Source organism: Vicugna pacos, chromosome 4 (genome assembly GCF_048564905.1).
Source record: "Vicugna pacos chromosome 4, VicPac4, whole genome shotgun sequence".
NCBI lineage: Eukaryota > Metazoa > Chordata > Mammalia > Artiodactyla > Camelidae > Vicugna > Vicugna pacos.
In genome coordinates, this window is record NC_132990.1 from 32,670,144 (window position 1) to 32,690,218 (window position 20,075).

Genomic DNA, 20,075 nt, shown 5'->3' on the forward strand with positions numbered 1-20,075 from the left:
AAGTATACTCAAGAGTTTCTGCATAAGTAGGATTTGATGTAAACCAAATATAAAGGGAATGGCAGAGTGTATGTGTTATGTATTAGAGCCACGTGAGTTTCTTTCAGGCTCTGGGCACCTGGGGTTTTCCAGGCTGCTCAAGGGCTACTGAACGTATTGCTTCACATTAGACTCTCTTTTAACTTTCCTATGTCCATCCAACATGCTGTCATTAATATAACCTCATTGTTGACCTCAAGAGGAGAGAAAAACTCACAGCTAAAATTGCTGTGACTCGAGGGAGACTTAAAAGTGATAGTATAATTTACAAGGGAGCATTTAAGTTCTCTAATAATTCATTCATTGTGTAATATTTTTGTACTGCTGTGGAAAAAAATGTAATGGCAGCTTTAGGGGTAACTGGTAATAATGAGTCATTGAAACACCTGTTTCTTTTTTTTCCAGCTTCTTCTCTTGACAGCCTTGCAGCTAACGTAAAGGTAATTTTACGAGTAGCAGTTGTAAAATGACATATTGTCAGCTACCTAATGTCAATTGTTGTGCTTTCTCCCATGAGTGGTGGAAAATATATTTCTAGCTAATGCTGCCTGTGGAATTGCTGTAGTTTAACTTGAGTTGCTTTGCTTTAGTTGGTTTGTTCCCCTGTTATCATTTGTAGGATGAATCACCAGTGAGGGTGTATGTAGGCCCAATACCTACTCTATCAGTAGGGATTTTCATTGCTTTTTCTCTAATTGAATACCTTTATATAGAGAGGTGATGAATCACTTGTTCTTTATTTAATTTTTTTATTTTTTTAAAAATTTAACGGAGGTTCTAGGGATCGAACCCATGACCTCCTGCATGCTAAGCATGCATTCTACCACTGAGCTATACCATCCCTCCTCATCACTTGTTCTTCAAGTTTGATTGGTTTGTTCGGATGAAGGTGCAAACTTCTGTGTTAAAAACATGAGAATTAATATATGCAAAGAAAATGGAGTATACTGTGCTTCTTATGCTGCAGCATTTAAATATTTTGTTAAAAATTTTATCTTTCCCAAACCCAATAATCCCTAGTCCTCATAAGTCAAAGTTCAGAGCATGAGTTTATTTTGGCTTGTTAATATATGCCAAAAGTACAGAATTTTGGTTATCATTCCTTGACCTTGACTCCTAAGCTTTTTGTCTCTAGTCTTCTCTACTCTGGCCCCTCTTTTATTTGCAGGAAATCCCCAGGGCAGGTATTCTGTCATCTTGCCCTCAGTTCTTTTCCTTGTCCCACCCACCCCCCGAGCTCTAATTTAAACAAACAAACCAAAAACTACAACCAAAGATTAATGCACATTGTCACTCAGGTTATCAAAGAGCCAGATGAACGGATTATTTTAAGGAATGAATCACCATCACCTTTAGATTCAAGTAAGTTTGGAAAGCCCTCACCCAGTTACAGTAACCAAGGGGATGCCGATTTCCACCAGGAAACTTCATTTGCCACCTCCCAGCACTCCAGATCTCCCAGCCCTCTTCTGGACCAGCCCCTTCTCCGAGAAAGGTCAGCGGCAAGCACCCATCTCTTTGCTCCAAGAGTGCCTTGTGGTCTGGCAGGAGTAAGGGAGGGTCACTTCATCAGTTTGCTTCCTTAGGAACATTCAGCTGGGGTCACCTTGATATGAAAAATTATTATTCCTTGGAAAATAATCCCAAAAGTAAGAATTGTAACTTTTCTCTTACCTCTGGAAAGCATATCTCAGAATGTTTGTTGAAAATGGGACAGACAACTAACTTGGCATAGATACTATTTATCAGTCCATTATTATCTGTCATAAATTTTAAAACTCAAGCTTTTGATTTCAGCAGTATACATGGGTTCACTATAGAAAGTTTGGAAATTACAGAAAAATAAAAAGGTGTGAAAAAAAATCACCCATAGTCCTGCCACCCAAAGACAAACATTATTAATATATGGGTATATTTTCTTTCTTTTTTTCTAGACATGGTTTGTTGGCTTGTTTATATTATTGTCACACACACACTCTGTATTTGTCACACAAATATTCTGACAACTGCGTGTGACTGGAGGGAAAGCGAGAGATTTAGAGCAGGAAACTTTATTTTCCAAACTGGACTCCCTGCTAATGTGACTAACCATGTGGTTTGCCCAGGAGTGTCCCAATTTTAACCTTGACAGTCCTGCATTCTGGGAAACTTCCTAGTCTCAGGCACACTGGGACATTTCATCACCTTAACTCCAGGAAGTAGCCTCAAAGATACTATTTTTAAGATAGTTGTTTTGAATGAAGGCTAGGCCAGTCTGCTTTTCTCTGTAGTGTTAGTGATGAGAATAAGAAGAGAAAACCCCGTATCAAAATAACACAATTGCTCACAGAAGGACTTGTAGTAAGGATCCCAGAACAAAAGTGGCACTGAAAGTTTAGTAGGAAGGATGTTAAGTTTGAGGTAGACTAAGAAAGTGATAATGCATTCTTAGTATTTTTCAGAAATGATAGAATACCTTTATATTACAATGGACTTGAAACCACATAAAATATTTTAATAAAATCTATTAAAGAATGGTGAGTTCCTGATTAGTTACTTTATTGGAAGAAAATATCACAACATAGATTAGAAAAAATTGGCCTTGGCTCCCAGAGATGGTTGGTCAGAGACACATTCACTCCTGTCTCTGTACCTGACCTCCTTTCTGTTCTGGCTCAGTCTCTTTCTGCCAGCCTGCAACTCAGCACGTGTGCAAAGCAGGGGCTGGGGTTACGCCAGATGTGAAGACTTAGAATTGATTTTAGAGAGAAGGGAAGGAATCTTCAACTGGTGGAGTCAGGAGACTTGAGCTCTAGTGTTCTCCTGTCCCTAAGTGCCATGTAATCTCACACAAGTACTCAGCCTTCTAGACCTTCATTTCCTCACCTGTAAAATGGGTGTAGTGATCAACAATCCATCCTCTTACAGCCCCAGATGCTTCTCTGCTGCCATAACTAGAGAAAGCCCATGACTTTTGTTCATGTGTCTTGTTTTTATATATCACCCAAAGTCCTTATAATTAGCATAGCGTGCTCTTCTGAGGGACTGAGTTGAGTATACATGGACTGGGTACCTATTATGTAAAGTGTATGTGATCGTGACACGTCCTTGCTTGCCTGCAGCTTACACACTAGATGGGGAGGCAAGCATCCTCCCATGTCACTAAATATGAGATGGATTGTGATGTGCACCTAACAGACGTACAATGCAAATGTACGGGAAAGACAGAGCAGGAGGAGGTTAACTCCATCAGGGGAAGATCTAGGGAGGCCTCATTTCTTTTTAAGGTAGTTTGTTAGATGGTTTATGCGTTCATTCAGCCAGTCTTCCATGAGTATCTTATGCAGCAGGACAGTGATTCTCAACTCAGGCTCACTAAAGAATTGCCTTGTATCGACTCATTGAGTCAAAATCCTTGGAATTAGAACTGGGTGTGTGGAGGGTAGGGTGGAATCTCTGTGGTTAAAAGAGTGTCTTTAAAATGTACAGTTGTGATACTTACCAATTCTACCTCAATTAAAAAAATAGACACATGAAGAATCAGTTACCAATTCATGGCCCTTAGTTTTGCTGACACAAGGGAAAAAATAGTGTCTCAGAAGTAAAACAGGATTGATAGTCAATCTGGTAGGCCTGGAATAGAAATGCTAAGATTTAAGACATTCCTCCTGATCTCTGAGAACTTGCAGCATAGCAGAGGATGTTAAAAAAGAAAAAGTACACAGAGGGCTTTCTATAAGGCTGAACTCTGAGAACAGTATGGACCAAATGGTGGCTAAAGGGGAAAGAGAGCACCCTGGAATGTCTCATGGAGAAGGTGGCATGTTCATGTGGGCCTCGAGGGAAGGGGGTTGGATTATGATAGTTAATGGAGGGGAGGGATGGGAGGTGCCGTCAGCTTCTGGAAGTTAGAGAAGCTTGGGGGAATAGTGGGTGCCAAAGCTGAGGGTCTGAAGAGGACTGTGGAAACCAAGCTAAGGAGTTTGGGTTCAGATGGAAGGCAGTAGGGAGCTTTTGTAGCGGAGAAAGAGTTTACTCACAAAGCAGCCAAGTAAGGAGCCAGGAGAACAAATCTTACCTCCCAGAAGACAAGGGGCTTGAGATATTTATGGAGTCAAGAAGCAGGGCAGTCTTGGGCATGGGGAATGGTGATTAGAGGTAAGGAAAAGTGAGGTAATCGGTGCTTTGCACAGGTATACCTGGGTTACATACATCTTCATGGGATGCGTGCTAAAAAATGGAGGCACTTTGCACGATCTGAGGATGCAGTTTTTGGCCCTCTGATGTCAAAGGTTATTCACCGGACGTCTGTGCAGGTCCAGTTTTAGGGTGGGTGGTACCTACAAGTTCCTGGGATGAGCTATTAGCTCAAGAGCCTCAGTCTTAATTTCAGTCTAGGAGGAGAGACAGACATTAACTAAATAATGACAAAATGTCCCCTGGGGAAGTGCTATATGTGAGGGGTAGATGGACTCCAAGTGTGTAAAATAGGAAAGTTGACTTCCTCTGCAGGAGGGGCTCAGGAAAGACTTTTCTGAGAAATCAGTAGTTGAACTGAGCTCTGAAGGGTGGATGGGAGTTAACACGAGTGAGGATGGGGGTTGGGGGTGGCAGCATTTTGGGCAGAGGGAGCAGTATTGGAAAATGCCCATGGAAGGGAGAAATGCTTTATTTTTGAGAAACTGAAAGACAGTGTAAAACCTGTGGTTTAGTTTGGGCCTGGGTGGCCTGAAGTAGGTGAGATATAAAATCCTTGTGGTGGAAAACAGTTGGGGCTAAATTTTGTATTTAAAGTTTTTGGATTAAAATTTTAAATGTAAAGACAGGATTTGTTCTTTAGAGAAATATCTAAAATATACAGGAAAGTACAAAGAAGAAAAGAACCACTCATAGCCACAAACTGAAACACAGACTGTTTTTAACATCTTGGTGGTTTTTATTCCCAATGTTTTTCCTGTGCATAGGTTTAATGAAGACATTGAAACCATACTCTGTATACTCTTTTGCATATTGCTGCTTTTTTCTTACTGTTAAGTAAGAAATACAACCCTTATTGTTATATACTATAAATATCCGTTTTCTTAACTGCATAATACTCCACCGTATTTCCTCTGTTGAGCAGGTTCTCCCCGGGTTCTCAGTCCACGTGGAAGAAGATCCACGAAAGGGTATGCAGTCTTCTGACATCCCACAGAGCTCAGCAGCACCTCAGCAAGGTCGAGGCTTCTGATGAAATTCAATCTCTGCTGACAAAATAATATGGGAACTGGGTCTTACAGTCTAGAGGGGGAGATAAGACATTAATCAAGTAACCACAGAAATAAATGGACAATTGTGACGCTTGCCAAGAAGGGTACATGGTATCCTGAAGAGTGTGAAAGGGAGCATTTGACTAGGCTGGGGGTCAGGGCAGGCTTCCCCAAGGAAGAGAGAGTGGAGCTTCAGTCTGAGCAATGGGTAGCAGCTACTTGGGAGCACAGTATGCAGCAGGCAGAGGTCCTCCAGTGAGAGGGAGCATGGTCCTTTCCAAGGACTTAGAGGAGACAGTGTAACTGGCCCGAAGCACATTCTCCTCCACCACAGACAGGAATCCCAGTCCAGGGAAGAATCCAGGGAGTGTGTGGTCTATGTGAGCCCACAGCATGGAAGATAAAGTTTTCCTCAAAGTTAAGAAGGTGTTTTTGACTGTTTGACTTCTGTGGGAGTGAGGGGAGTGCTTCTGATGCATAGATAGGTCTACCCGGTACTCTGTCTACTGCAGATGTACAACCATTAGCTAAGTGATCTGTCACCAGGTCAAAAGAATTCAAATGGAAGGTTGACAGAGCCCCCTGTAGTTGGATTAAACCATACCATGTAGTTGAACTGGTCATCCTGACTTATTTAAATGCTGATATAGCCTAGATTTATAGGATCATACTCATAAATGAACATTGATTATTCTAGTCACCAGACTGGTGAACTACTTTACTTCCTCTCTGCAAAGTCATTTGCTTTGGTAATTCCCAATCTTTTCAAGTAAGGGAATCACTTCAAAATGTAAAAAGAAAGGAAGGAAAGGAGGGAGGGAGGAAAAGGGAGAGGGAAGAGAGGAGGGAGAGAGGGAGGAAGGGAGAAAAGAAAGAAATAGTATCCACATACACACATATATCGTGAACACAACATATACAACGTGTATGGGATTCATGGACCTCTTAAAAGCAAAACAACCCACCTGGGTATCACTGATCCATATTGCAATATTAGTAATGCAGTTGCTCAATTTGTTTTTATTATAGGAAGATCCCGTGTCTGAAGTAAAGTATATCCTTGAAAGACCAAGCTACCCTCTGAAGAAATATCCAGTGCATGAACAGAGTTATTTTTAAGCTGCTGTCCTATGTAAGTAAGCAGCTTAAGTGCTTCTTCTTGATTTACTAAAATGATTTGTTTCCTGCTGTCAATATTGAAGGAACTAGAAAATGTGGTGCACTGGAGTCGAGGAGGCGATAAGAGCCACGTTCTTCCTCCATGTAGTACAATAACGACAACACGTGCATGGGTCTGCCAGCAGTCTTGCCTCCTCTTGTATTCTTCTCTGTCTCTGTCTCTCTCCTGACCTAGCGGCCCCTCTTCCAGCTCCTGAAACACAAGTTCTTTCCTGCTGTAGGGCCTTTGCACATGCTGCTCACTCTGTCGGGAACACTTTTTCCAGACCCTGCTTGGGTCACTTCTGTTTATCCTTCATGTCTCATGGCTTTCCATGGCACCCCTCACCCTCCAAGGGACATCATCTCAGCACCCTGCACTTTTCTTCCACAAAATGTGACACAGTTTATTATATTTTTATATGGGTTGATTGCTTCAAAGTTTGCCCTTCCTACTTGAATGAAACCTTCCCAAGTTCAGGGACTCTCGTCCTGCTCACTGTGTTATGCCAGGATTACAGTGGGACCCCATTTAACTTAGGTGAACTCAACCACACATACCAGGTGTGTGCCCTGAACAAGAACCTGGCTGCCCTCCACCACCCTGTTGCCACCCTTGCATCAGATGACCTTCCACTGTGGTTGGTACTCAGTAAATATTTTTTATAAGTGGCTGTTGAATGAGGCAACTCTAGAATTCAGATGTGTGGGAAGAAGTTAGTCATATTGTGGGCTGTTGTTTCTCAGGTTTTCTTTTCTTTCTTTTCCTACCCAGACTCAGAATAAGAACAGCTCTTCCTTATTTTTGCTTCCTGAGTGCCAGGAACGGGTCCAAATCCTTCACGTATATTAAATGAGTTAATAGTTAATTCTCACAACAACCCTGTGAAGTAGGTACTACTATCAGTTCCATTTTACAGATAGTGAAACTGAGTCAAGGGGCAGTTAGTTGCCTTGCTCAAGGTAGCATGGCTAGCGAATGGCACAGCTAGAATCTGAACCCAGGTGATCTGGCTTCAGTGACCATGCTTTTAGCCATTACATTCCATTGTTCTCCAAGCCTAGAGTGTGTGACAGGAGAACCCTGGGGAGAAAGACAGAGCAGAGCCCTTTGGAACCCAAGCAGAGCTTGTGGACATTGCCCTTGAAGCTCTCCCAAGAGGGTCCTGTGGTGTTGTATCGTGCCGTCTCTCCTAGCAACATCAGAATAATTATGAATCTTTTTAAACAATACAGAAGAGTGGGATGACGTGCTAGGTTTTCACTGCTGTCAGGCTCCTGAAAGTCTGGTTTGAGGGTCATTCATGCTTCAGGGTGCAAGTTGCCTTGCCCAGGGCTGGCCAGGACTTCCTGACTTCAGCACAGAGGAATGGAGAAGACAGCTCAGTGATTTCCCATCATGTAGGCTTCTACCTTAGAACGTTCTGCTTGGTAGATTAAAGGGTGGATTCTGGGCTACCTAATCTCCAGTTGCAAAAATAGTCATCTAAGCATTTATTAGGTGGTTATACGGAACATAGCCCACGTAATTACCACTTAGGCAACATGGCCCATGTAATTACCAAATGCCAAATTGTGTTGAATTTTAACACGGCTAACATCAAGTTACATAAAGCCCTGAACCAGCTGATATGTGGACCCTGAGGATAGAGAGAAGGTAAGGAAAAACTAACAAATTCTGTCTTAGAAAATGGGTTTCCTTCATAACATGAGTTCCCACTCAGTGGTTTGGAATATGCTCATAGGCCTTCTCTGAAAGCTCTCCGTGCCATTCTCCCCCTGCCTCCATTTGGTCATGGATCCCTGGTGAGGCAGGGGTCCTGGAGGGCTGGGTTCATGAAAGTTTTCATGGTTGTAAAAAACCCAGGTGAATTTGACTTGTCTTAAGCAAACAGGGCATTTAGTAGAAAGATGCTGAGTGTCTCATTGATCCAGGGAAGATCCAAACAAGCAAGGCCAAGCAGCTAAAATGGGACAGCTAGAGCCACCCCTTTGAGCTGAGGAGACAGTCCCAGAGAGGAGCTTTGGGCAGAAGACCCAGTAGGTTTCCACCCCATGTCCCCCCACCTGTTTTTCTCAAGGACTGTCTCCTGCTTGCTGCACCAATTCTTGTCCTTCCCTTCTCCACTTCTGCTCTCTCCCTGTCAATCATCTTTCCCTCTCCTGGTTCTCTAGTGATCTCAAGATTTGGGGGGAATGAAAAAGAGATTCTGATCACAAAAATGTCAGAGACTCTTGGACCAGAAATGGTGAGTCCAATTGTCCGACAGGGAATGGCTGGAAGACATCGGTAGAAGGGGTTGTAATACATCTGCTTCTCCTATTTAGGATGGTTTGGTTTATTCAGGTACTTTAGGTATAACACAGATTATCCTTTGTATACTTTAAGACGGTGAATTTTATGTTACATGAATTTTACCACAAAAAAACTCCCATAAACACACACACAGACACACAGATTATCCCCAGTTCTCCTGGAGGCGTGATTGCCTCTTTGTCAGGGTCCTTACCAGATGTGTGAGCTGACTGCCCGGGTCTGGTGTGTGCGCACTGAGATTCCACTTTAAAGGGTGGGCTCACTGGGCGTCCTCTGTGAAACCTGTGGGTCCCTCAGGCGGACTCAAGCCTTCGGCCTCCTGCCCCTCCACGTGCATCCACCAAGTACCTTACTCCGTCATCTTTGTGTTGTAGTTGGCTCTTTTCATGAGAACTCTCCCAAGAAGTGGGCAGAGGCCATGAAGGGGTGTCTGAAGGGAGGGGAGACGGACTAAGCGGTACCAACTCTGGTCCCCCGAGTGTTCCGTCCCTGTGAGCAGCTCCCGTGCCCCGAGCTCCCACCACTGTGGCCGGCCTACAGCAGGAGCTGGTCCACATGTAATGCTCCCAGCTGGAGGGAGGGCAACCCGGGCCTGGACGTCCATGGACACGGACAAGAATTGTAGAACAACCATTTTCCTAAAATCAAAAAATAGCAAAAAGGGAATAAACTAAGACAAGGGAAAAAAGGGACGAGTCAATTAAAGTGCTGGTTTCTGATTCCATCATAGCTCATTAGGCCTCCAGCTCCAAAGGCAGGGGCTGCTATCGCTTCCTACCTCACCCTTCTCTGCTGGGCAGGCAGGAGCCGTTTTACGACCTCCTGCAGGGGCCCCTTCATCTCCGTTACAACCAAAGGAAGAAGCAAAGCAGCCTGCAGATGCCAAGCTCCAACCTTGGGGGCACTCCCTGTCTGATTTGGTCACCAGTTTCCGAGGGATTTGTCACATGGTGGCCTGTGGGGATTGACATGATGGATAAGGATAACCTCTCTTCATCCCCGGAGCTCCTGGTCCTGTCAGTCTAACAGACCACACAGGCACTGACCGTGCATCCAAATTAGAAGGCACATTTCTGGGTCAGCAGTCCTCAGTGAGTATTAGGATCACCTGAGGGCTTTGAAAAAGACTGATGCCTGGGCCCCACTCCAGACCAACTTAATTGGAATCTCTGCAGGTGGCGCCTGGCATAGGTACTTTTATAAAAGTTCCTCAGGAGATTCTGACGCACTAAGTTAAGGACTGAGAATCTCTGCGGTGGGCTGCAAGTGCCCTAGGATGGGGGACTTGGAACACCTCCAAATTCTATACTGACTCCTTCCGTGCTCAGAAATAATTGTTCCATAGAATAGAATTGATTTGGGGCATGTTTAACAGTTTAGTTCAATAATACCTAGCAGTTTCTGCACATTTACTATGTGCCAAGGATTGTACTAAGTCCTCAGAGTAACACTAAAAGGTAGATACTCTGCTTATCCTCGTCCTGATTATACAAGGAGCGCAGATGACTTGCCCATGGTCACACAAGTGTCTGTCTTGCTAAGCTAACAATGCCTCATTCTACGGGGAATGTAGGAGAAGGGGCTCAGAGACCAGGTGGTCCCAAGGGAGAGCTGCGGGCCAAGAACAGGACAGAATAAAACCTTTTTCTCCTTGGTTGTGTTGCTTGCTTGCCCTTTTCTCAGTACCACGGGGAGTATATGAAGTTTCTTCAAATTTTACAGGGGAAACCAAATGAAAGCTGGAGAAGCAACATGAAGAACTCTCATCAAGTCAACTGAACAACAATTTTTGTTCTGTGTATCGAATCACCAGTGTCTAACCCCCTTTAAATCAAACCTGTACTCAGTCTTTTGTACCCAGGTAAGAGTCGTTGATTAAAGTATTTGCTTTTGGGGGCTCATATTTTCTTGCCAAGCTGGAAAGTTTGTATGTTTGTTTTGAGCTTGAAATAAAAAATAACAGCAGTTGGGTGGCGGATGCTTTTTCATCTGGAAAGCACTTAGAATTCTGAGGAAACCGTCAAGATGCCTTTTCAGGTGTTCCTCATTTTTGGCAGTGGATGTATTCTTGAAAAGGTATTTTCTCCCCACTTCGTCCATCTTTCCTCCTTCCCTCTCTCCCTCCCCCACCTCCACTTCCCTTCCCTTTCAATTCCTCTTACATTTTCCATGAGTTCCAGGAAGCTGCTATTTAGTGGAATAACCTGATAAACCCTCCAGAAAAAGACTGTCCCTCTGATCTACTATTTTTTTGTAAATCTGGTTTTTTTATGGCGGTTTGTTTGCTTTTTAGCATTAGGCTTGATTTACATGAAGTCCACTGAAAAACTACGTAGGTAGAGGGAGCATTACTTCTGGAGAATTCAGATCTTGCTTTAAAGGTTTATTTTCTGTGAAACAATTTTAAGAGGAGGTTAATTTCTTTGGACTGTAGTTTAAACTACTCCTGTCATCTACCCCTTTTTGTCCATCAATTCTTAGTGAATTTATATGAGGAATAAAACCTTCAAATATTTCTCTGAAAGAACCACGCTAAGTTCTTGGCAGGTATGACTGCCAAAACCAGATTTAAAATTAGTTAGAAGGATGCCTTAAGAAATGCTTACCCAATTTGAGGAGCAAAAAGAGGATGGAGATGGGGTGAAGTGGACATTTGGCTCCATGGGTATAGACCCAGGGAAGAAGGGGCCTGAAAATGGAACCCTTTGTCTTGGCGTCATAGTACAGCCTAAGCACTTTCCTCTACTGTGCCCTAAAACCCCTTAAGTTTTTACAAGAGTCAATGTGAGTCAAGTTTCCTTTTCTCATTGTGACCATGGGAATTAGTTTGTTAGGTAAGTTAGGAAAAGGAAATTAAAAATTAAAGGAGAAAAAACCCAAAAGAATAATAAAACAAAGTGCATTTATCCCCTTCTCAGAATTTTAGCCAAATAAAGATATTTAGCCCAGCAAGCATTCCACACTTGGAAAACATGCTTAAATTACACCTGCTTATATGTTCTCAGGGTGTTTGAAACTGTAGTTGTCAATTTGCTATTTTGATGTCTAAGTAGTCATCAATAATAAAGGTACTGCGTTACATTAAGACTGTGGTACAATTCTCAGAAAAGGGCTACTTAGAAAGATTATAAACAGCTGAAGGAAATTAGTTCTAATGAATTGGTGTCCCATGCCAGTTAATGTTCAAATACACACTATGACACTCACTGTTCAGTTTTTTAAAATGTTTTGAGCATAATTCCTTAATTCAATTTAGGGATAAGATCTTAAGTGCTCATTCTTATTTAGTCTTTTTTTTCTTTCACGAATCAGTCTGCCTTTTGCTCACTTTCTCATCTGCTAACTCTGTTGCTTATATTATTCCTTTTTTACCTTTTTATTTCTTAGTGAGTTATTTCAGTTTTGAGGAAACCTATTGAGCCAGGATTGCAACAGGATTTTGCTTTTGGAGTATATAACATGATTTTGTGATTATTGGGGTTTGGATTCCTTCGGGAAGATCTGTGTTACTAAATGTAATAAAAAGTCCCACCTGTCTTGCTTCAGTTTATTATTCCTTTTCACAGTTGCAGATCTATCAAAGCTTGGATTGTATTTTACGAGCATAATTCACAGGGTCTGCGTTTACAGAGGCTCCAGGGAAAATCTTGGGGGAGTCTGGGCCCTCCAAATAAAAGCCACCGTACAATAAGGCCGTTTCCCTACAGCCACCTGACTGATGCAAAGTTAGCTGAAGCCTACAGACCTTTAATTATTAATAAAATTTTTAAAATGAGAGTGTACATGATATGTTTAACATACAAGAAGGAGGTGACTTTTAAATGTATAATTGGAGAGGACTGAAAGGTTATGTGTACAAGTTCAGCCTGGCCTCTGAATGCCTGGCCACTCCTACTAATGGCCATGACTCTACCTGATTAGTTCCATTAAAGGAGCCCTGGCCTCTCTGAGGGTAGCTTAAGAAAAGGACTTGCCTTCTCATCCAAGTGTAACCAATGAACCTACTAGCGCCTCCTGACGGAAGTGCTGTTCTCTGAAGGGGGACCCATCCCAGCATTCCTTGGGAAAGTGCAGGTCTTGGCGAGAACCCCTCCCCTCTTCTCATGTACTGGAAACGCTGCTGCAGTGAGCAGAGGAACCCAGCAGCTCCTTGGGTCTGCTCTCCCAGCTTCTCCACGCGGGCTGGCGAGGCAGTGGTAGTTATGTTGTTCATCAGAAGAAAGCGCCTATGCTTGGCTTTACCCTCAAAACTAGGAAATTCAGCAAATTCAGGGTCATGCCTAGGACAAGCGCTTTTCCCTGGTGCAAGTGGCTGGCTGGCTTATTGGAGCTTCTTCAGCAGTCTGAAACTTCTCCCTCGGGATTCTGTATCTTTAGAGTGATCCTGCAGCACCCCGTAAGTACATATTTTTATATTTATAAAAATATATTTCTTCCTTTTTCTTATCTTGATTTTAAAAGTACCCTGTAGCTCATAGTGTAATTATCAACTCTCCTCATCATTCACCCATGAGAATCACCTGCCGGGGCTCGTTTGCTCTCTGTGGTGACCACAGCTTTGCCTCTCCAAGACCATGCAGGTCCATAGGACAGATGATACAGCATCAAGCATGACTGGGTTTGCTTTGTGTGTGTGGGAGGATCATCTCAATTCCAGCACTCTGAGATGACAGCCCTGAGGGCCACCACGCCTGCCCCAGAAATGGTGTGGGGATTTGGGGGCTGTTAAGCTGTGGAGACACCATGAAAGATTTTCAAACAAAGAGAAAGGAGGGAGACCTCTGGCAAGGCAGAGCATTTGCTCAGAGGTAAGAGAGCTGAGATGCACATGAGGGGTTTTGGGCCTTTGGTTTGCGATTGGTTGGGGATGCTTTTGAACCAGCCAAGGTATGTCACTGCATGTCCTCCGTCGCATGGGGTGGGGTGAGGTGGTGTATTCTAGGTTCTTCCGCAGAGGAGGCCAGGGCAAGGGCAAGGGCAAGGTTGAGGCGCTTGGGAGAGCTGCAGTCTTTTAAAGACCTTACCAACTAACTTTGGGAGGTCTCGAGTCCCAGGAGGGAGATGGAGTAAAGGTTTTCATCCTTCCTGTCCACCACCTGCCCTTTGATTCCTGTGTTTAGTGCTTCGGTTTGCCAGGTGCTGTATCCGTGCTTCACAAGGGCTTTCTAGTGTAGTCACTGTTAAGATTGAGGACTCTGGAGTGCGAACACCTGGATTTGAATCCTGGTTTTGCCATTTACTGGCCGAGTGACGTGGGCAATTAACTTAACCTTTTTTGTGTCTCAGTGTTTGTGTGAAATGGAGGCAGTAATAGCATCTGCCTCATAGTGTTGTCGTAAGTAGATGAGTTAACACACTTAAAGCACTTTAAATCAGTGTCAGACACAGAATAAGCACTCAGTAAGTGTTAGCTGCTGTTATTCTCACTGTAATTATTGACGAAAGCATTTTTCCGTTTTTTTGTTTTGTTTTGTTTTGTTTTTGCTGGAGACGCTGAGGTTCAGAAAAGCCAGTGAGTGTCAGAGCCAATTTCCAAACCTGGTCTGTCTTGTCTCCAAATAGCCTGTTCTTTCTAACACTTTCTGCCACTCTTTGGTTGTCACCTGAAGCTTGTGTATAATTCAACCTATATGGTTTGGGGAAAAAAAAAATCGGAGTCCTTCAGCAGAGTGACAGGGTAACTAAGGTCTCTTGACGGAAGTTGGAACGAGTCTTAACCACTTCTTGTTTAGGCCAGTAGAAGATACTTTCTGCTCCTATTTCCTGTCATTGGAATATTATGTTTGTAAATAGCATTTTTAGGAAGCCATTCCCCTTCCCCCACCCCAAAATAAATATCCCTGTTCCTTTTCCTCCAGGAACTGAGACTCATTTAAATTGGTATCTTCAACAGAGGTAAATACCACACCTATTTTAGTGGGATGACTTTCAGGAACAGACTGTGTGTGATAGGTGTCACTGTTGGAAGTGTCGGATTCATGGTGAGAACTCCTCATCATGGAAGCTGATTTGTTGTTGTATGAGGGAAGGTCAGCGTGGCGAATGATGACAGCCTTTGTTCATTGAGTCATGTGGTTTCAGCCCTAACCATTAGCTGAAGTGACTCTGCAGCCTTGCATCTAATTACTTAGTTTGTACTAGTAAGCCCTTTCTGTGTGCTCAGTATTGTCCTGTGCCCTGTGGGGTATGGGGCGAGGTATGCTAAGGAGTGTAAGATACAACTCGTGCCCTTCTGGAGTCTCTGGACTTAGTCAGGCAAAGAGATGTTTCAAGTGTGACTATCAAAGGGTGTTGCAAACTCAAACACCTTTGTGACCAGGCACCATTTGTAACTGTTAGAGGCACTGGGGTTTGAAATAATGGTGAGTGATGGGGACTGGGGTGAAGTGGAGAATGTAACCCCACTCCCTCCACTTCCCACAAGGCATGCAAGTTCTTCATATTCAAATCTAAAATGACAGAGGCTCTCTAGCCACATGAAGCCGGTCTGAAGCTGAATCTTGCTTACGGCCACCAGTTTCATCTCTTATTAAATAACATGAAATAGGGATGTTGATTTATAGTGAAGTTTGTGAAACTCAATTTCGTGGTGTAGTAATCGTCTCATGTTGATTAACTTAATATAAAGTAAGATTTGATTAGGTACTAAGATACTTAACTGTTACTTCTCTAGGTCCCATGAGGTAAGAAATAGTGGGGTCTTGGGGCTGAGGACCAAGAATGTATTTTTAACATGAAGGATTAGGAAGGCCAGATGGAGAAGAGGTTTGTGAGAAGCAAGGATATTGGAATCTAATGAAGGACGTGTGTATGGGGAAGAAGGACATTTCTCCCAGGTATGTCTTCTGAAGTGTCTTAAACATTAGGCCTGGTATTTTAGACTTTGTGCTGTGGACAATAAGAAGCCAGAGTTTGGGGATAGGAAAGCAGACCATTAATCTAATCAGGGCTGTTTGGGAGTGGATAGGAGCTGGCGGCAGGGAGACTATGACAAAGCCATTGAAGAAACCTGGAAAACTGGATAACAGAGCCTGGACCTGGTGGCAGGGTCATAGAGAAGAAAGGGGCTCATAAAACATTGGGAGTGGGAAGAAATCCGCAGGCAACTTACTTTAATGGTGCTTTAACAGTGTGGGTGTGGAAGGAGGGGGAGTCTGACTCCTTTAAGGAAGAAACAGGTAAGTCAGCTGGCCTGGGCTGCATTGCAAAGTGAAGGAGAACTATTTAATCACCAGGAATGAAGTATTGTTTGAGAGAATAAATCTGCAGATATGAGGACAGAATGTCCTTCATTTCCTAGATTCACATTCTTTATGCTTTGAGGTGAGATGAACCCAAGATTAAGAGAATAAAATAGGAGGCCAAATAAAACCTTTTGAGGAGGGATTGTGTGTGTGTGTGTGGTAGGGACAGAATAGGGAAGGCTCAGAATTCCTGGGAGATGGGGTTGCCCAGGCTCAGAGGCAATGGGGGATGACTTCTCTTAGATTTAGCTGTTTTTGTCTGTTTGTTTTCCCTCTGAATCTTGTTTTTACTGTGAAGTTCTCATTGTTGTAAAATGATTTAGTGGGTTATCAAGATACACATTGTTTTTTTAAGAATTAATGGGAAGAGAAAATGCAGGGCTGCACCACTGCCAGTTATTCATGTCTGAACAGAGGCTAAGTCTTGGGCCACCTGCTTCAGAGAGAGGCAGCACTGTCACTCGGGCTCACACCTGAAGCCCTCACCCACCAAAGCGGAGGGATTAGAATAAGTGAACGAACCTCCATAGACCTGCCTTGCACCCTCAAACCTCTAGAAATTGCTATGATCCTAGGTTGCAGTGGAAATAATGTTGATTTTGAAGACTCAACACCCAATTTAGGAAAGAGAGACTGTAGAATAAATTTACAAGGTTGATTTTGGGTAAGTTCAGTTTAAAAGATGCTGGAAGGGCCAGAGGGAAAAAATATGTGTTAGAAGTTGGAAGTGTGGATCTGAAGTTCGGCTATTGTGACTAGTGTTGCAGTGAACATGGGAATACAGACATGTCTTCCAGAGAGTGATTTTGTCTCCTTCACATATAAACCCAGGAGTGGGATTGCTGGATCGTGTAGTAGTTCTGTTTTCTAATTTCTTGAGGAACCTCCATGCTGTTTTCTGTAATTGCTGTATCAGTTTGCATTCTCACCACCATGTTGCTGCAAATGGCATTATTTCATTCCTTTCTATGGCTGACTAATAATCTATTTTGTGTGTGTGTGTCTGTGTACCACATCTTTATTGAATCATCTGTCATTGGATGTTTAAGTTGCTTCCATGTCTTAACTATTGTAAATAGTGTTTCTGTGAACATTGGAGTGCACGTATCTTTTTGAATTGGGGTTTTCTCTGGGTATATGCCCAGGAGTGGGATTGCTGGATTATATGGTAACTCCAGTTTTAGTTTTTTAAGGGATCTCTGTACTGTTTTCCATAGTGGCTGCACCAATTTACATTGCCACCAACAATGCAGGCATGTTACTTTTTCTCCATACCCTCTCCAGCATTTATTAACTGTAGACTCTTTAATGATGGCCATTTTGACTGATGTAAGGTGATACCTTGCCGTACTTTTGATTTGCATTTCTCTGATAATTAGCAATGTTGAGCATCTTTTCATGTGCCTATTGCCTATCTATATGTCATCTTTGGATAAATGTCTATTTAGGTCTCCTGCCCAGTTTTTGATTGGGTGGTTGTTGTTATTTTGTTGTTGTTATTGAGTTGTGTGAGCTGTTTGTGTATTTTGGAAATTAAGCTGTTGTTTTTCACGTTTGCAAATATTTGTTTCCCAGTTACGGTTTCAGATCTCATGTTCAAGTGTCTAATCCATTTTGAGTTGATTTTTGTGTATGGTGTAGGATAAGGGTCCAGTTTCATTCTTTTGCTTGTAGGCGTCCAGTTTTCCCAACATCATTTAGTGAGGAGACTAGCCTTTCCCCGTTATATATTTTGGCTTCTTGGTTGAAAATTAATTGACCATATATGCATAGGTTTATTTTGGGGCTGCTTATTCTGTTCCATTGATGCGTGTCTGTTGTAATGCCATATCACACTGTTTTTTTTATTACTATAGCTTTGTAATATAGCTTGAAATCAAGAAATGTGATGCCTTCAGCTTTGTTCTTTTTTCCAAGATTACTTTGTCTATTGGAGGTCTCTTGTGGTTCCATAAAAATTTTAGGCTTGTTATTTCTATTTCAATGAAAAATGCCATTGGATTTTTGATAGGAATTCCATTGAAACTGTAGATAGCTTTGGATTGTATGAACATTTTACAATGTTAATTATTCCAATTCATGAACATTTATTTGTTTATATCTTCAATTTCTTTGTATTTATTTGTATCTTCTTCAATTTCTTTCCTCAGTTTTATACAGTTTTCATTGTGGAGATCTTTTACCTCCTTGGTTAAATTTATTCCGAAGTATTTTATTCTTTTTTGGTGCTATTGTAAATTACATTGTTTTATCAATTTCTTTTTCCAGTAGTTTGCTGTTAGTGTATAGTAAGAAACACAACTGATTTTTGTGTATTAATTTTGTATTCTGCAACTTTACTGGATTTGTTTATTAGTTCTAACAGTTTTTTGGTGGTGTCTTTAGGGTTTTTTGTATATAATATCATGTCATCTGCAAACAGATAATTTTACTTCTTCCTTTCTGACCTGGGTGCTTTTTATTTCTTTTTCTTGCCTCATTGCTGTATTACTTCCAGCACTATGTCAAATAAAAGTGGTGAGAGAGGGTATCCTTGTCTTGTTCTTGATCTTAGAGCAAAAGCTTTCAGCTTTTCACAGTTGAGTGTGATACCAGATCTGGGCTTGTCATACATGACCTTTATTATGTTGAAGTACATTCCTTCTGTCTCAGTTTGTTGAGTTTTTATAATGAAAGGATGTTGAATTTTGTCAAATGCCTTTTATGCATGAAAATTATTGTCAGCAGAAGATCTAAATAGACATTTATCCAAAGAAGACATACAGACAATCAGATAGGCAATACACACACACATACATACACACAGAACTGAATCACTTTGAAACTAATAATTTGTAAACCAACTATACTTAAATTAAAAATTACATATTTCTTCTTCATTTCATTAATATGGTGTATCACATTGAATTGCCTGTGTTGAATCATCCTTGCATCCTGGGAATAAGTCCTTCTTGATCATGTTGTATGATATTTCTAATGTGCTGTTGAATTTGGTTTGCTAATCTTTTGTTGAGGATTTTTGCATATATGTTCATCAGAGATACTGGCCTATAATTTTCTTTTCTTGTTATATCCTTGTCTGGCTTTGGTTTCAGGGTAATGCTGACCTTGTAAAATGAATTTAAAAGTCTTTCTTCCTCTCCTATTTTTTGGAAAAGTTTGAGAAGGATTGGTATTAATTTTTATTTAGATGTTTGGAAGAATTCACCAATGAAGCCATCTGGATATGGACTTTTCTTTGTTAGGACATTTTTATTACCCCTGCTTTCTTTTGGTTTCCATTTACATGGAATTTTTAGGCATTTAGAAGCACCATATCTCAATGGTTAGGTACACAGACTTTGCAATCAAGTTTAAGTCCCAGCTGTGTGAACTTGGGCAAGTTACTTAATCTCTTTAAGCCATAGTTTTGTCATCTGGAAAATGGGGGGTAATAATATTCCTGCCTGATAGTGTTGAGAAGAACAAATGAGATTAAGCATTTAAAGTACTTTCTGCAAGCCAGGCGTGTAGACAGGTAACACTTGATAAGTATTAACAATGGTTTATTATTTGTCTTAAAAATTTTAGACACTCCAGACTTGAGTTAGAATTAATATTCTACCCCCACAGGCCTTTTTGGCTTTCAACTCCTGGTAAAGAAGGTTGACACTGGAGCCAAACCGCTGCACTGTCTATCCATTGTGGGATCTTGGGCAAGCACTCAAACTTGGTACAGTTTCCTCATCTGTAGAAAGAGATGATAATAGTACTTCATGATGATGTTGATAGTAAATGAGCTAATATTTCTTAGGTGCTAAGAACAGTGTTTGCCACATAGTAACTACCAAGCAAACATTTGTCAAGTAAATAAAAATGAGTTTCCTCTCTGTTGTGGTTGCTGCTGTTTCTTCTGGAGTCACTATGTCCCATCCTCTCCTGCATTTGGCCTGGCAGGGAAAAGACTCCTCACTCAGTGCCTGCAGCGGTTAGGTGTTAGGTCAACATCTTAAAAGAAACTGGACCTTTTTTTTTGCCTTAGATTGTCATCTCTGTGACAGGTGATGGTGCTGTGGCTGGCTTCCTGGAGAGATACAGGCGCAATCTTCT

The 20,075-nt window shown here is 42.0% G+C and overlaps 1 protein-coding gene and 1 long non-coding RNA gene across 9 annotated transcripts in view; both read left to right on the forward strand.

Moving 5' to 3' along the window:
- The window catches only part of SPATA6L (spermatogenesis associated 6 like), a 50,844-nt gene extending 40,199 nt beyond the window's left edge, over positions 1–10,645 (forward strand). For 5 of the 7 annotated variants that reach the window (XM_072959489.1, XM_072959486.1, XM_072959487.1 and 2 more), the window contains 5 exons: positions 445–479; positions 1,338–1,534; positions 5,141–5,234; positions 6,297–6,399; positions 10,465–10,645. In XM_072959489.1, the coding sequence (XP_072815590.1) occupies positions 445–479; positions 1,338–1,534; positions 5,141–5,234; positions 6,297–6,386 (416 nt within the window). In that variant the 3' untranslated portion in view covers positions 6,387–6,399; positions 10,465–10,645. The remainder of the gene's footprint in view (positions 1–444; positions 480–1,337; positions 1,535–5,140; positions 5,235–6,296; positions 6,400–10,464) is intronic. The other 2 variants (XR_012071975.1, XM_031676937.2) reach the window with 2 other exon arrangements.
- Positions 10,646–12,788: 2,143 nt separating this feature from the next.
- Positions 12,789–20,075, forward strand: part of LOC140696037 (uncharacterized) — a 31,224-nt gene continuing 23,937 nt past the window's right edge. The window contains exon 1 of one of the 2 annotated variants that reach the window (XR_012071978.1): positions 12,789–13,138. This is a non-coding gene — a long non-coding RNA (uncharacterized lncRNA). Of the gene's footprint in view, positions 13,139–13,414; positions 13,551–20,075 lie in introns of those variants that run through there. The other variant, XR_012071977.1, reaches the window with a different exon arrangement.